The following is a 16,570-nucleotide window of genomic DNA, read 5'->3' on the forward strand; positions in this document are numbered from 1 at the left end:
GAAAGACCGGAGACTAAAACAATTGTGAGCATTCCGACACACAAAGCATGGCACAAAGCATACTAGGGCTCCTAGGATGAGGCTTTTTTTTTTAATTCCTATTCAGAAGCTTGTCACGAAACGGGAAGACAGATAGAATGTGGACTCCTTGGTGGACGAAAAGTGAGCTTATATTCATTTTCCTGGCAGTACCTACTTCTATATTTGCGTCAATATCACTTAGCTTAACTTCTTGTCTGGCAGGGTATTCTGTCTTCGGACAAATCTTTACCAAAACTGAATTGTGCTCGTTATACTTTAAGCAATCAATTTTAAGACTATTTCCATCCTATTCTAATCTATTTAGTTATATGCCCGTCTCTTTCGCTTTGCTGTGCTTTTCATTCTAGTTTGCGCTCAGCATTCAAATCATAATCAAAAAGCGAAGTTTTCATTCACAATGCTCCAAAAAATCCGTTACTTAACTGTACAATAAGGTTTTTTCTAACCGGGTGGCAACGCCTTTTAGACTGTTATTCGATTCTGTGTCGAGTTTGGCTTTCTGATTACATGGAAATCGCTCTCAATTGCGAGATCCGTGGAATAAACCGGATTTAGTTCTTGATTTCCATTCTGGTAAATAGCTGTAAGCCGAGTCGAGGATCCTTTTTAAGCCAAGTTTAATGAAGAACTACAAACGTAGCTACAATATATACGAGGCCTCCTTCCATGCGTTACACATTCCATTTGCGAGGCATTGTCTCGCAGCCTGAACCGAACCGCCAGCAATGCGTTTTTGGGTCCATATTCATATAAGTATTTGTTTATGTGGATTTTTAAAAACGTGACCATTTACATTTATTTTATTTACTCTTTAGCGTTTCATACAGAAATCCGTAAACGTAGTTTATCTAACGAATAAGTTTTTGTTTTTAATCATTATTATTATTTGTTTGTATCTTATGTGCGGCGTCCTTTGCCAAGTTTCCATATATATATATATATATATATATATATATATATATATATATATATATATATAATATATGTTGAATTTAGTTTATGTTAATCGGAACGCGCACCTTTAGCTCCCCCACACAAAAAAAAAATATATATATATATGTAACGCTGCCCCCTGCCCCCCCCCCCCCTACCCTTTACCCACATTATTACATAAAAGAAACTGTTTTCTTGTTGTTTTTTTCGTATTTTTTTTTTGTTGTTTTTTGTTTTTTTTTTTTTTGGTACTAAGGAATTTCAAATAGTTACGTCTTTTTGTATTTTTTGTTTTCTTTTGTAACACCGTGGAATATTTGATATATGTATATATATATACACACACACACATATATATATATATGCACATACATGTATGTGTTTGTTTTTTACCATAAAATAAAAAGCTCAATTTTTGTAATATAGCATCCAATGCATTCCAAAACTGCCCGCGCGTAACGCCAGACGCAAAGAATATATGTATGCATATATATACATATATATATATATATATATATATACTCACACACACACACACACACATATATATGTATAGATAAATATATGTTTCGTTATTTTACATATCCTCTTGCCTTGTTAGCAATTATATATTAACAAATACAAAACGTTTGCTTGAAACGTAAACAAAGTACAGTTATAGTTATTAAAAAAAAAAATATATATATATATATATATGCATACATATAGATATATAGTTATAGCTGTGTGCCATTTACAACAAAAATGAATTTGAAAACAAAAAACGTGCGACGAGTTGTTTCTGCGGTTCCTTCTGCTCCTGTGAATGTGTGCGCGTGTGTGTCTGTGTGTGTGTGTGTGTGTGCCCCAATATATATATATATATATATATACTATATACTATATATATGCATTAAAGTTGTACCGCCTTTTTTTTTGCATTTTTGTTTTTGTTGAGTTAAGTTTTACATTTTGCACATCAATTGTTATCTACAACAAAAATTGTTATATTATCAATATCGACTGTTGAATACTCTGCCCCAGACTTTGGCATGTGTTTTTCTTCTTTCTTTTCTTTTTTTGTTTATTTTTTATTTTTATTTTTTTTTGTTTGTCTTGTAAATATTATTTATATATATATATATATATTCTTCTTTTTTTTTTTGTTTTTTTTTTTTTTTTTGTGTGTGTGTGTGTGTGGAAATTTAGAAGCAAACGTGTGTGTGTGTGAGTGTAGTTTATAGGCTTCCAGGCGAATTTTCTTCATCTGCTCCGCTTACGCTAGGTGTGTATATGTGTGTGTTTGTGTGTCTCTGTGTGTGTGTGTCAAGGTTTATCAGCAAACAGCAGCGTTGACTTTTCGACTGAGCCAAGCGCCCCGATTGGGGTTTGGTTTGATTTGGTTTTTGGGGCGGGGCGCATGTGCATCAGGTTTAACAATTGCGATAGAGCAGTTAATATTTTGTATACGCATATATATACATGTACACATAGCATGCATGTATATATATAAACGTATATATATGTATATATATATATATATATAGACGATATTTGCGTTTGGCGTGTACGTAAGGCGTGCGCCTTAACAGTGTTAACTCAGGGACAACTGATTCAGCGACAACAGGCGTTCCACGGCCGCATTAATATCTCCGAACGTGGCAATTAGCGCTATAGGATAAGAAGAAGAAAAAAAACAAAACAAAACAAAATAAAGCTCGCATAAGTATATAGATATATAAACATGTCGATTTTAAAGACTAGGAAATATCCTTGCAGACACACAAAGCACATATAGAATACAATTCTAATTAGAATCCGCAAGTCCTCAACAAATCCTTTTTATGGATTGTAATCAGAAAACCTCTAGGACTCTGACTAGACTATGGGATTACATTTCATCAGAGAAACACATCTAAGAACATAAAAAGTATTCCTCTCCTGACGCCAAGACTGGGCTATGCTTGAAGGAAGGACGAAATAACTAATCTATATTCGGTATAAATGTCCAGTAGCTGGGCAAGAGGGAAGCATCTGGGCAAATGGAGCTCTGCTTGATGAAACATAATAGGAAACATAGAAAGGACGAAAGAACTGCTCACATACTATATATATGTGCAGTAGTTGGGCAAGAGGAAAGCACCCGGAAAGTTGTTCCGACCGATTTTTCCTTGACTGTGCGACTGTATGACAAGAAAGTAGCTGAGTTTGGTCAGCAAATGTTATGGTAAATCTTAATGGCTACATGGACTCGGATCAGGCGTATATATGCTATGTGCTGCAAGGGGCTGCATAGAGAGCTATAGATATATTTGTGTTCGTACCCTGCAAATTGGCCTCGCGATTAACAAAACCCATGGCGGCCAGCTGCTCCAGCTGCGATTGATAGCGCACCTCCGGCGGCTGCGTGCTGTCCGCATTGTTTGAAATGCCGTTGAGCATGCGCATCATGAAATCGTTGAAGAGCTGCGCATTTGGTCCGCCGCCGGGCGCCAAAGTTGGCGTCGCTGCGTTCGTGGCATTCGAATTCGGTGCAGCTATATTATTGGGCGTGGCATTGTTGGTGGTGGCAGCTGTGGCGGCGGTGCCATCGCCGCTGGCCGGATCGGCAACATTGTTGACGCCCGGCGGTGGTGGTGGTATACCCAGTGTGCCGACCAGATTGGGTGCAGCGGTGCGCAGCTGTTCCATGCCCTGTTGGATTTGTAATATGGCATTGATCGCCTCCGGATTGGTTAGCATATTCATGACATCCGGATTCTGCATTTGTGCCATAAACTGTGGCATCATTTGACGCACTTGATCCTGCAGCTGTGGATTGTTCGATAGCAGCGGGCTGCTGCTCAGCAGGCGTGACGCCATATCCGGATCCTGCGACATGGACTCCATCATGGAGCGCGTATAAGGCGCATTCAGCAGATTCTGCATCAGTGCCGGATTATCAGCCATCTGTTGGAGCAGACTGCGCATGGCCGGTGTGTTGAGTACATTGTTGGGCGGCTGATCGCCGGTGCGATTATTTGGGCCAGTATTGTTGCTTTGGGTATTGTTGCCGGAACGATTACCGGAGCCACCCCACGGATTTGGCAACGGATTACGATTCTCGGTGCCCTGCTGTGGATTAACGCCAGCCGTTGCTCCGCCGCCGCCGCCCTCGACGAGGCCAGCAAACGGATTGCGACCAAAGGATTCGGTGGCCGCATTCATCATTGGCTCCTGTATATCACGATAGATGCGCTGCAGGGCACTGTAGCCGCCCGGAACCGATTCCAGATTGGACATGGCACGATCATGCGAACGCATCAGCTCCTGGAGCATGGATGGATTGCGTGCCAGCTCCATAGTTTGACGCAACAAATCCGGATTGTTTAGCATATGTGATATCTCCGGATTGCGTTGCATCAGATCCTGCATTTGAGGATTTGATGTTATCAACTGGCGCATTGTCTCCGGATTGTTCATCATTTGCTGCACCAACGGATTATCCATCAGCGAACGCAACATATCTCCATTATTTAGTAGCTCATTCTGCATACGGGCCTGCAGATCCATAAACGTATTCGAACCGGCTCCAAGTGCCTCCATGCCGGCCAGGCCGCCAAACTGATTAAGGCCAAACGGTGTTTGGCGCACATCGGCCGGCGCACGTGCCGGTGTCTCGTTGGTGCGCGTTGGGGCCTTTATCACCAAATGCACTGTCAGATTGTCCTTGATGTTGTGCATTTTCAACGTGTCGGTGTCCTTCATGATTTTGCCCGCAAAAATTAGCACCAATTGTTCGGGTTCGGCCTCAAATTTTTGTGCCACCAAAATTTTGAACTGTTTGGAAAAAAATAAATAAATAAAACAAAACACAAAATGTTAATTATGTTGAAATCAAAAAGAAAATAAATTAAAAAAGAAAAAAAAAAAACTGTTGGTTAACAATGTTGCCCCATCGTTGTATTTATACACACGCACACACACACATTCACACTCTCACTCGCATGGGCACACTCTTACGCACGCGACAGCGCGTATGTGCACTTTGCCATCCTTCCAGAAAAAAAAAATGCACTGTACCTTCAATTACACGGGCACACACACAAAAAAAAATACGTGGTGCACAAGACAAGTGTGTCCACCCCTCGTCAATGTTAGCCGCAATAATTGTTTTATTGAAGCACCCAGTGCCCAGTGCCTTGCATCCCCCGGCAATTTCGTCATAACAGGCCATTCAACAGCTCACTTATTTAGTACTTACATCTTTTATTCCAGAATCTTCATCGACTTCAACAGTTTTCTTGTCCTTTGGCGTTTTAACTACCACGTTGATGCGCTTACTACCGCCTTCGGCCATTTTGATTGTTTTTTAGCGCTAGTTATGCGTTTCTTAATATAATGCTATGTTTGCACAAGTTTTTTATATTTTTTTTTATTTTTTCTATTTTTTTGTGATCGCCTATTGAAATTTATACGTGCTTTCAAACTAAATTATTTTCCATTTGATGAAAAGTAATTCGTCACTTTCTCACATACGACACACACACACACATATATATGTCACATACAAAGAGTGTGACCAGCGGCGGGCAATCTACAAAAAACCGAAAGCAATTACAAAAATCATCTTGTATACTGCCATATCCTGACTGGTCACACATATCAAATCCTACGTTCAACTACCGAGTGGCGCAGTTTTAAATATTTTCTGTGAAAATACAAAAATATAATATGCGACATTCGTTACATACACAATTTTGGCACGAATCCAAATGAAAGTTGTGCTACTTTTTGTAAAAAATGAAGAACGAATTTTAAAAAAATATCGAATTCAAATAATAAACAGAAATGAGAGTATATGTTTGCTTCTGAAACGTGCGGCTGCGCATATTTGTATTTTTTTTTGTCGTAAAAATGAGAATAGCGTTTTAAAGCCGGCCGGTCACACTGCGTCTGGAATTCCAAGCAAACGACAAGCAAAAGGCAACGTAAACGGTTGAGTTAGTGAGATCTTGCATGCTGTTTATTAAAGCGCAACAATAAACAAAAATAAGAACAAAATACGTAGATTATAATTATTCAAAAAGTAAAACATAAGAAAAAAAAACTAAAAGTAACGTTACAATATCAATTTGGGCACAGAAGATACCACAACAGTATTTGTACGAGCATACGAATCAAAATGCCATAAAAATCAGTTCTTGGAATTTTTGGTAACATATATAAACGGTTTCTGAGAATTACCAATACCAGTGCCAACAAGTGCCTCGTTCCCGTGTGTGCCCCACAGGTATTTGTCTATCGGATAGCAAAGGTGTGTACTTACTTAGAATATGTGTACAAGTGTGGCCCCACTAGAAATATATAAATATACTTAATTATGTATGCATGTGTATATATTTGTATATAAATTGCAGATGCAAATAAATAAACAAAAACGAACAATGCAACAATTAACACTGGCACTTGCTCTGCTTTTTGGCCTGCACATCCTGGGCTCAAACGGACAGCATCCGTCGCCCGGCTGGGTGGTGCCCGAGAAGGCCGAAGTGCCCGTTGGCAGCGATCTGAACATTAGCTGCACCATTAACCAGGCATTCTTCGACTCCTCGAAGACCAACGAGAGCTGCAACGTATCGGATCTGTATTTCAAGGCAAACATCAATGGTCGTCGCGAATATTTCAATGGCACCGATTTGCAATTGATCAACGATACAACAATTCTGTTGTCGTTCACGAACATGTCCGATCAGGAGGGCGAATATCTGTGCATGTGCAAGGAGATGGGCATGTTCTCGTCCCAGGTGGATGTTGGCACCAAGCCGTTGCCAGTCGACAATTTCGATTGCACCAGCTACGATTGGGAGTATATGTTTTGTAATTTTACGGCGCCGCGGAATAGCATCAATACCAAATACAATATCAGCTTTACCACGGAGAAGAATACCAATTATCGTTATTATGTCGACTGCAATTTTGATGCATCGCCGCAGGTCAATTGCAACATCACCAGCGAACAGTATAAAAAGTTTCCGGAATGGTATTATTTTCATCTGGATATTGCCAACAGTTTGGGCAACGATACCCAAGACATTAAGGTGGATAATGTGGAGCGCATGATACTGGCACGACCCGGACAGAATTTGAGGGTATTGAATCGCACCCAAGACTCGATTTGCCTGACGTGGGAGATGCCGCGACGGAGCAATTTCATTGGCGGCGTCTTGTGGCAGGTGCATGTAACGCCCGAGAATTTTCCAATCATAAAACGGCCCATGTGGCGCAACAGCTCATCGGCGGCGAAGGATACGCTCTGTCTGACCGAACTGCCCTATCCGGGCTACAATTATCTGCTCGAGCTGCGCGTGCGCAACAACAAGACCAAATCCCGCTGGAGCCAGCCGCTCAGCTATCCATTTCGCACGGTCGCCGAGCGACCGGCACGACCGCCGCGCATGACCAACGGCAGCTTCTACGTTTACTCCACGGGCGAATCCTTGACCCTATACTGGGAGCAGCTGGCGAAGCATGAGCTGAATGGCGACAACTTTACCTATATCGTCAGCGAATATCGCTGCAACAACACAATCACGTGAGTAGTCCCTACCCGTAGTAATAGGACGTTTATACGATACCTCAGTCCTGATAAGCCTCTACATTCATACTATTAATACATTCTTCTATTACGCATAGAGGAGCATTCATCCAAAACTTTAACGATTTAGAGCGTAGTTTGAACCTCAGTCGTGATAAGCTTGCACATTCATCATATTAATACATTCTTCTCTTAGTCCCTACCCGCAGTAGTAGAACGTTTATACGATGAACCTCAGTCCTGATAAGCTTGCACACTCATTCTATTTACACATACATTCTTCTATTACGCATAGAGCCTGAACTTTAATGATATCCTTAGAGTTTACACGATGTCATGTTTTTCTTTCGCCGAAATAAGTTATTCATGAAGAGTAGCCTTTACACGATGAACCATAAATTGATATCTATTCTATATTGATTCAGATTATAGCTCAAGCTATTGTTCCTTTTACACCTGTTGCTATCAATTATTTATATACAGTAAAATCTACCATAAGCGGATGTTCATCTTGGCGCTGTCTTTATCCGGTTCTGGAAGATTCCCGACTAAGTTATCTATTACAAAATTCTTCCAACGGGCGTACGTAGTATAAATTAAGTTATTTCTGGATAAACTTTGTCTTAGACCTATCTTCTTTGAAACTTCTCGAATTGACCGGAAATCAATTTCTTTATATCTATCAGTTTGTTGTTCAATGTTTACTTTGCTTCTGTATCTCCAGAAATCGAGAAATCTTCGTGAGTAACATGTTCATAGGATGAGACCTAATTGTAATTATTTATAGCTGTTGTTTATATTTTCAATCATTTTAAGACAACTCGAAAGCGCCAGTTTTTCGATTGAAATCATATTCAAATGACAAAAAAAAAATATTGTTTTTAACGGTTAATACTTATTTGTCAAACGTTTTATATTTCCAATGAACTGTGTGTGGCTAGTTCCAACTAATTGTCTATGTGTATATAAAATGTTAATTATTCACGTTTAGCGTGCATCGTGTAAACGATCGCTTTCGCCACTTCTCACGAATACCCCTTGTTTCTCTGCGTATTTAGCGCAGCCAACATAGCTTCGTACTAAAAACAAAATTCTGGCAAGGCCACGTTTTGTAAACATTCATTTTTTTTTTGCTTTCATTTAAATTTTGCCTCATTGAATAATATGCATATATTTAAAACTTATATGCAATCGATTTCGAATCGATTCGCAAAATGTTTGTTTATGCTTCCTGATTAGAGCGTTGCCACCTTGTTTATATTTTGAAAGTGTGCACAAATTTGTTGCAGTTGAATTTATTAATAATCATTTCTGAAATACGTGAAGCCAATTTATACAAATAGTTTGTCGAGCAGTCTTTTTATGTATAGAAACCTTTTGTCCAGATTGATTGATTGACTGACTGATTGATGATCAGCACACACCTAATCAGCGATGTTGCCACCTTGTTTGTATTTTGAAAGTGTGCACAAAATTTGTTGCAGTTGAATTTAATAATAATCATTACTAGTATACGTAGAGCTATTTTATATAAATAATTTAATATTTGCCGAGCAGCTTAGTAGTTATGATTGATTGACTGACTGACTGATTGACAGCGCACACAGCTTATCAGGACATTGAATTCTTATATACCCGGAGCCAATTTATACAAAAAATGTTATATATTTTGGGCAGCCTTCATATCTATTAAAAAATATAAAATTACTTGTTCACACCGATTGATTGATTGACTGACTGACTGACTGATTGCAAGCGCACAGCTTATCAGGACATCGATTTCTGATATACTTATTTTACAAATAATTAAATATTTGTCGAGCAGCTTACATACCTACTTAAACATATAAAATAGTAGTTATGATTGATTGACTGACTGACTGATTGATTGATGATCGCGCACAGCTAAAACCCTCAGAGCTAGAAAGCTGAACTTTTCGGCTATTGAATTTGCCCCTAAATTATGACTTAAAGATGTAACACGACCGCGTCATAGAACAATCCCGTTCCCTATGTCTGAACAATGCCACTTTGGCTAATTCCACTTAGCGAGCGACCACTGTAGCTATATTTAGATGCATATGTGTATGTGATGTGATGTGATGTATGTGGCATCTGTTTGTTATTGCTCTCTTTTTCCATAAGACATATTGCAGTCAAGCGACGTTATTTAAGCTGAATTAGAACTAAATATGTGTGTGAGTGGGTGTAAGTGTGTATTTGCGCATGTGCACACACACAGGCACAGACAGAGACACACGCTCGCATGTCTGTTGCGGAACTGCATTGGAACATTGAGCAATTTCCACAAATTTTCATCTAACTATAGCATACATACATGTGCATGGGGTCGGTGTGGGGGTGAGTGGGTGAGTGTGGTGCGGGGAGGGGGGCATGTGTGTGGTTGGTTGTGTGCGCGCACGTGTTTCGTTTTATGTAACCCTTGCAGCGGCTATTTTAGCTGTGACATACGATATGCAACGCATAAAAGGAGACAGCTGCAAGTCCATACGATATATACACATGTTCCTGAACAAAATCAGTCCATAGACCTGCTCGTCTATGCAAACTAGTCGCGCAGCGTTGCCATATTAATCAAAATCCGCTGGTTCAAAACATGCAAAACCCGCTGGTTCAAATCTTTAAAAATATCGCACTAAGATGTAGTTCCTGAATGAAAATTGTTTTTATGTCTTTCATGATTTCTTTAACTAACTTTTCTGTTAAGCAAATGTTGTGCAATTATTATATCAGTAAAATCCGCTGGTTCAAATCTTTGTGTTTTGCAAGATATCTTCAGCAAACGTTGCTGTTACCCGAAACTTAACGAACGACTATAACATATACATATGTATTTAGTTAGCCTAGAAATAGTAGGTAAGGGTATCTGGAGTGCGGTGCGCTCACGTTAGCTGCTCGCGCTTGCTTTGACGTTATAAAAGCATTTCTTATTAAACGACTTATCCCCATTAAATGAAAAGTTAAGAAGAAAAAGCAGGAACGTAATGAATGCCAGCCAAACATGCAGAAATTCAAGGAATTTTTAAAAATAAACATTTTTTTCGAGAAATCTGTGCACGTTACGTATCCACATACATATGTATGTATCTATCCCAGCAAGTGTCTCTGCCTGTGTGTGTGGGTTGCGAATTGTATTTATGTTCCAATTTACGTAAGTAGAAATGTCAGCCACACACATTGTATATTGCATATTGGCTGTTTGTCCGAATATTCGTGCACTTGTTGTGTTATCACAATTGCGCAGAACAGTAGCCAGAAGCAGAAATTCGACATGGCTTACATCACAAACAGACTGATTACTGATAACCGAATGTCATATAGAAAATTTGGCTAGATAACAGTTAATCAGCTAACAATATTGTATCCGACATAAGACAAAAGAACCAGGCCCTGATACATAATATCCTATATATCATATAATACCTGTTCTGTTTACTATGATGAACAAATTCATTCGTTTACTTTGATGTACAAATTCATTCGTTCACTTTGATGAACAAATTCATTCGTTTACTTTGATGAACAAATTCATTTGTTCACTTTGATGAACAAATTTATTCGTTCACTTTGATGAACTAATTTATTTGTTAATTTTCGGACATTTTATTCACTCGTTTCCTTGGATTCAGTTGTTCATGATTGACTGATTGATTAACGGATTCAATCAAACGATATACATTATTACCACAACTATCATGAATACTAGCCCCGATTAAGTTCAATAAAATGATTCGAGTCAACGATTGAATCAAATGAACAATTCACTTAAACAATCATCGGGATATTTCGTATATTTCGAAAAGACTTTTTCAATTCAATACCAAAACTCGCAATCAAGTGCTGATTTTTATACTTACCTACTGCTGAAAAAGTAATGTGTTAGCCCAAAATAGTTTTGTTTAAGTAAATTTCAATACTGGGAATAATTCAAAGTGAATTAGGAAAGTTTTTTATAATTCTCTAGTGTGAATTGTGCTGCTTTTTAGCCTTGCAAACTACCTGAGAAATCATGTTAATTAAATTTAAAGTATGTTTCAATTGTGCGCTAGTTTTTAGCCTGAGAAATCTTAATCGTAATCTTAATCTTACTAAACATAGAATCCCTTCACTTTTCTGCCCCTGCACAGCGACCCCTCGAGGATCAAGGTAGACACGAACTCGGCCACAATTGAGAACTATACACAGGATGCCTACCATGAGATCTACATACGCAGCAGCAACAATGTGAACACATCCGTGGAGGCGAGTCGCCTCGTCATACCGATGATCAGCAGCGAGGATACGAGCCTGCGTGTTCCAATGAAAATCCAGCGTGTCTATCATTCGAGCAACTCGAGCTATACGCTGGGCTGGAAGGCGCCGAGAAACATCTCTCAGCTGATCGACTATACGGTCTTCTGGTGCAATGCGAAGCCGGCGCTGCTCTCCAAGTGCAATGGCTCCATACACTTCGAGCATGTGGCTCCGGATCGGCTGGAGTATAGCACGGCGAGCGGTCAGTCGCCGTCATTGAATATGGCCGTATCGGCAAACTATTTGGGCCGCAATACGGGCATGCATTGGGTGACCTGTACGGGCGATGGCAACGATGATCTGGCCAAAATGGATCCGGCCATTGATGATGTGACCAATACATCGCTAACCGTTAAATGGGGCACCGAGGGTGTCTGTGCGGCCATTCTTAGCGGCTACAATCTGACCTATTGCCAGCGCTCCGAGGGCAAGGCGGACAACTGCACCACCAAGGAGCTGACCAAGGATGTCACCGTCTATACCATCAACGATCTGGAGCCGTTCACCTACTATGGCATCAAGATGTCCATGTATTCGCTGAAACGTGCCAGCAAATACAGCGACGAGCTCATCTGGCGCACCAACGAGGGCGCTCCAACTCCGCCCCGGGAGCTCTTTCGGGTTAATGGTAGCAGCTCGAGTGTGACGCTCGCCTGGAAGCCGCCGTTGAAGGCGAACGGACTGTTACGCGACTATCTTGGCACCGTTTACCATAATAATAAGACGTTTCATTTTGAGTTGCGCGCTTTTACCGAACAGCTGGTCGACACCGAGAAGCTCATCCACTATGAGCTAAACAATTTAACAGCCTACACTGAGTACGAGATTGTGCTGCGTGCACGGACCGTACTCTATTCGGAGCCGAGCAATGTCATCAGCTTTCGCACCGCCGTCGGAGGTAAGTTCCAGCTAGAGCTCTGCATCGCGACGGGCCATCAAGTTGCGAATACGTTCGAGTTGCAGCCAAACAATTGAGTCGTTCGACTCGATCATTTCCTTGGCATGAATCGTTTAGCTCAAACATGTTTCGGTTCGAACTTCATTTAAGTCGAAACAATTGATTCGATTCGTTGGCCCAACCGTTAAGCTCGAACATGTCGCACCTCGAACTTTGTTTGAATCGAAATAATTGTGTCGGTCGTTTCCTTGGCACAACACGATCCGTTTAGCTGACTCAAGTAGTTCGAACTTCGTTTGAATCAAAACAATTGACCCGTTCGACTCGCACGTTGCCTTGGCACAACAAGAAACTCTTTAGCTTGAACATGTTGCCAGCTCAAGCACTACGAACTTCGTTTGAATCGAACACTGCATGGCTCGAGTTCGCACCGATTTGTCCGATGCAGGGCTCCAATTTTGTTTGTATAGAGAGTATAACTAATAGCCTTTGCCCTTTGCAGTGCCCTCGCCGCCCACACTAATGCACGTGGAGAACACACAGCTGAGCACGACGCTGGAGTGGATGGCACCGCAGCGTCCGGCTGGACGTCTTGAGTACTACGAGGTGGTCATCATAGAGCGCAATGCCAACAACACGGTGATTGGCCAACCCCTGAGCTATGTGAGCGCACGCCCCAACTTGACCTGTGTGATGGCCACGCCCGTTTGTACGCCGCTGCACCGTTTCCATTACCAGGTGCGCGCCGTAAATGCGGAGCCACTGCATCCAGAAGTCGCAGCTAAAAATACGATGTGGCGCTTGACGCAAACGCAAAAGTGCGTGGCCCAGCCACCGCTAACGGATGGCGAATGGAGCGCCATCCAGACGTACAAAAACTCCAGCCTATATCGTTTGTACAAGTCGAGCTGGGCCAAGCACGAGGTGAGCTGCTCGCCGGATCCGAGCAATACCAAGCTGCTCGTCAGCTCCATGGAGGTAATTGTCGCCCTGATTGTGCTGGGCGTTGTTTGCCATACGGGATATCGCAAGTACCAGAAGATGGCGGACATTGATCTGGTGCTGCCGCCGGGCATTGTCGAGACCCTCAAGAAGCCCATCGAGATTGGAGTGATGAGCGGCAGCGGCGGCGGCAACGCTGGCAACGGCAGCGGCGGCGTAGTCGGCGGCATTGGCAGCATCGTTTGCACACGAATCGATCCGATACCGGACTATAATATATATTCGCCGCACGATATGCCGCACGATTTTAGCAGCGGCAACGAGAGCTCCAAGCTGCTGCTGGCAAACAATTCGAGCAACAACTATGAGGAGCCAGCGACGGCCAGACGGCCACCGGCCAGCTATATGTCCATGAGCCAAGGCCTGCTGCTGGACGATGACGGGCAGGCGGGCGCCACGGAGCTGCAGACAAGCAACAGCAATGCCACGCCCAGCGGCTATATAAAGCCCACCAAAATGATGAACTGGTCGACGCCCAACAGCAGTATGGCCAACACATTGCCCAGCGGCAATGCGCAGTCGCCGCCGCAGCCGCAATCGATGCTGGTGACAATGCCATTGAGCGGCTATGTGCCTGTTCAGGTGCTGCAGGCGCGACCAACACCGGCGCCAGTTGCGTCAACTATGTCCAGCAACTATGTTCAGGCAGCCGATCTGCACAAGCTCAAGCCGGCAACAACAGCAGCAGTAGCAGTCCAAGCAGCAGCGGCTCCGGCGCCAATTGGAGTAGCAACAGTTGTGTCAGCGACAGCAGCTACTGGAGCAGCAACAACAACAACAACAACAGCTCTGTCATCGCCATCGTCGCCAATGTCGCCGCCGCCACCTGCCACAACAACAACCACATTGATGCCCAACGGCTTTGGCTATACGGCCATGGAGCAGCTGCAGCGCAACGGGCTGATGAAACCAACCGGAGCAGCGCTGCAGCAGAGCGCGGCGACGGCACAGAATGCTCAACAGACGACGCACAGATTGCAGCCAAATATTGGCGGTTATGTGACGCCGCAGGATCTAAATGCATTGGCGCACAATCGTCATATGCTCTAAGCTGGACAGGATCAGCAGCAGAGCAGCAGAGAGAGAGAGAGAGAGAGAGCGGGAGAGAGATTTTTGCTGCGTTGGCGGCGAATGAATGATTCGTTCGTGGCCAGTGCAGCCAGCTAGCAGCTACTATTGCCTTCCACACACACACACACACACGCACACACACACCTGGAGAGAGAGAGAGAGAGAGAGCGAACGAGAGAGAGAGAGCGACATTGAACTGCGAGGGAAACACTTCATGACAATTACACCTATAAATTAGCTCATTTTTCACATGTGCACAACCTTTTTTTTTTGGGACCTTACACACGCACACCCAGCTACACACACACACCCACGTATACACACTCGCACACACACACTCGCACACACACACTCGCACACACACACTCGCACACACACTTGCACAGCCGGGCCACTTGTAGTTAAAAAAAGAACAATTTTTTTTTTTAATTTTACTTTTTAATTTGTCACGTTTTTGCGAATTTTAATTTGTATTTGTAATTTATTTTTTGATTTTAATTTTGTATTCGCCCCGGTTTTTATTTTTCTGTTTGTTTCTTTTTTTTTTCCTTTGTTGTTTTGTTGTGGCACACATTTTTTGGCAGGCACTGTGCTGTTGCTCTTGTAAGGCACACCGAGGTTAATGTATTTTACGCTCTAGTATTGTTTATTAACTATCTTATGCATAATTAACTTTATATACCTACCTACTATTACTATATACATACATTATATGTAACAAAAGAAAAGAAGAAGCTCAACGTTTATAAAAGGAACGATGCGCCCAGCTGATTTAAGAATATAAATATATATATATATATATATATATATATACTAAGATATCTATGTATATATATATATATATATATATATATAAAGATATAGATTCATGTATATGTTTATTATATGACAACTACTTTAAAAGAAACGAAAAGCATAATTCTCTTTTCTTTCTTTGGTTGGCCCTTCTCTGATAACAATTGACTTTTTCAATTTGAAAAGGTTTTCTTTAAGCAGGTTTTCTATATCGATTTTGGGATATGCCTATTTAAGCATTTCTCGATCATTTTAAGTATGGTAAAGTAAAGTATTTGACTTTATCTCCTTCCAAAATTGAAAAATTCTCATTTTCTATTTTCTGCTTTACACCTTTTTATCCCACTTTAAAGTCCCCAATATTTTGGGTCAAGGCAACGGCAGTAGAGAAGAGAAAGAGGCGTACGTTAAGAAAGAAGGCGTGGCTGGTTCATAGCTCAATTCAACTTAAACCAAACAAGCAACTACTTTTCGACTGATCGTTCCAATAGCAGCTATAATATATACATATATATACATAAAATATATATAAATATATATAGCGATAAATAAAGTACAGATTCTATACAAATCTTGTAATAGTGACCTGCAGGTATTTTAGTTTTGTATATATTTATATATATATATATATATATATATTTGTATGTATGTATGTGAGTATGTGTGCATGTGTGTGTGTGTGTTAGTGTATGCATGCTTGTAAGTAAGCATTCATGTACATATATATGTATATCTATGCATGCAGACTTCTTGGTCGCTTAGCTGCAATTTCAAATTAAACGAATTTTTTCGAAGTGCTGTCCTCCTCGATTCTCAAAAATTCAAGTAGGCTCTGCAGTTTTCCATGCTTAGCTAGTAGAGTAGTGTTTTTTTTTGTGGCTTTTTTTTTTTTATTTTTTTTTTTGTTAATCGGTATGTATGTATGTACATATGTATGAATGTATGTACATATGTATGTA

The 16,570-nt window shown here is 41.3% G+C and overlaps 2 protein-coding genes across 2 annotated transcripts; one reads left to right on the forward strand and one right to left on the reverse strand.

Annotated features, from left to right (window-relative positions):
* Positions 1-1,251: 1,251 nt before the first annotated feature.
* Positions 1,252-5,496, reverse strand: Ubqn (ubiquilin). The gene is made up of 3 exons (XM_002058174.4): positions 5,198-5,496; positions 3,279-4,773; positions 1,252-2,625 (listed from the first exon to the last, which is right to left on the reverse strand). Exons 1-3 carry the CDS (start codon positions 5,291-5,293, stop codon positions 2,549-2,551), a joined length of 1,668 nt encoding a protein of 555 aa, XP_002058210.1. The 5' UTR covers positions 5,294-5,496; the 3' UTR covers positions 1,252-2,548.
* A 396-nt stretch (positions 5,497-5,892) lies between these two features.
* dome (cytokine receptor domeless) lies at positions 5,893-15,428 on the forward strand. The gene is made up of 4 exons (XM_032440586.2): positions 5,893-6,250; positions 6,354-7,528; positions 11,680-12,743; positions 13,246-15,428. The coding sequence occupies exons 2-4, from the start codon at positions 6,354-6,356 to the stop codon at positions 14,793-14,795; spliced, it is 3,789 nt and encodes a 1,262-aa protein (XP_032296477.1). The 5' UTR covers positions 5,893-6,250; the 3' UTR covers positions 14,796-15,428.
* The last annotated feature ends 1,142 nt before the right edge of the window (positions 15,429-16,570 follow it).

The sequence above is a fragment of the Drosophila virilis genome, chromosome X, assembly GCF_030788295.1.
Source record: "Drosophila virilis strain 15010-1051.87 chromosome X, Dvir_AGI_RSII-ME, whole genome shotgun sequence".
Lineage (NCBI taxonomy): Eukaryota > Metazoa > Arthropoda > Insecta > Diptera > Drosophilidae > Drosophila > Drosophila virilis.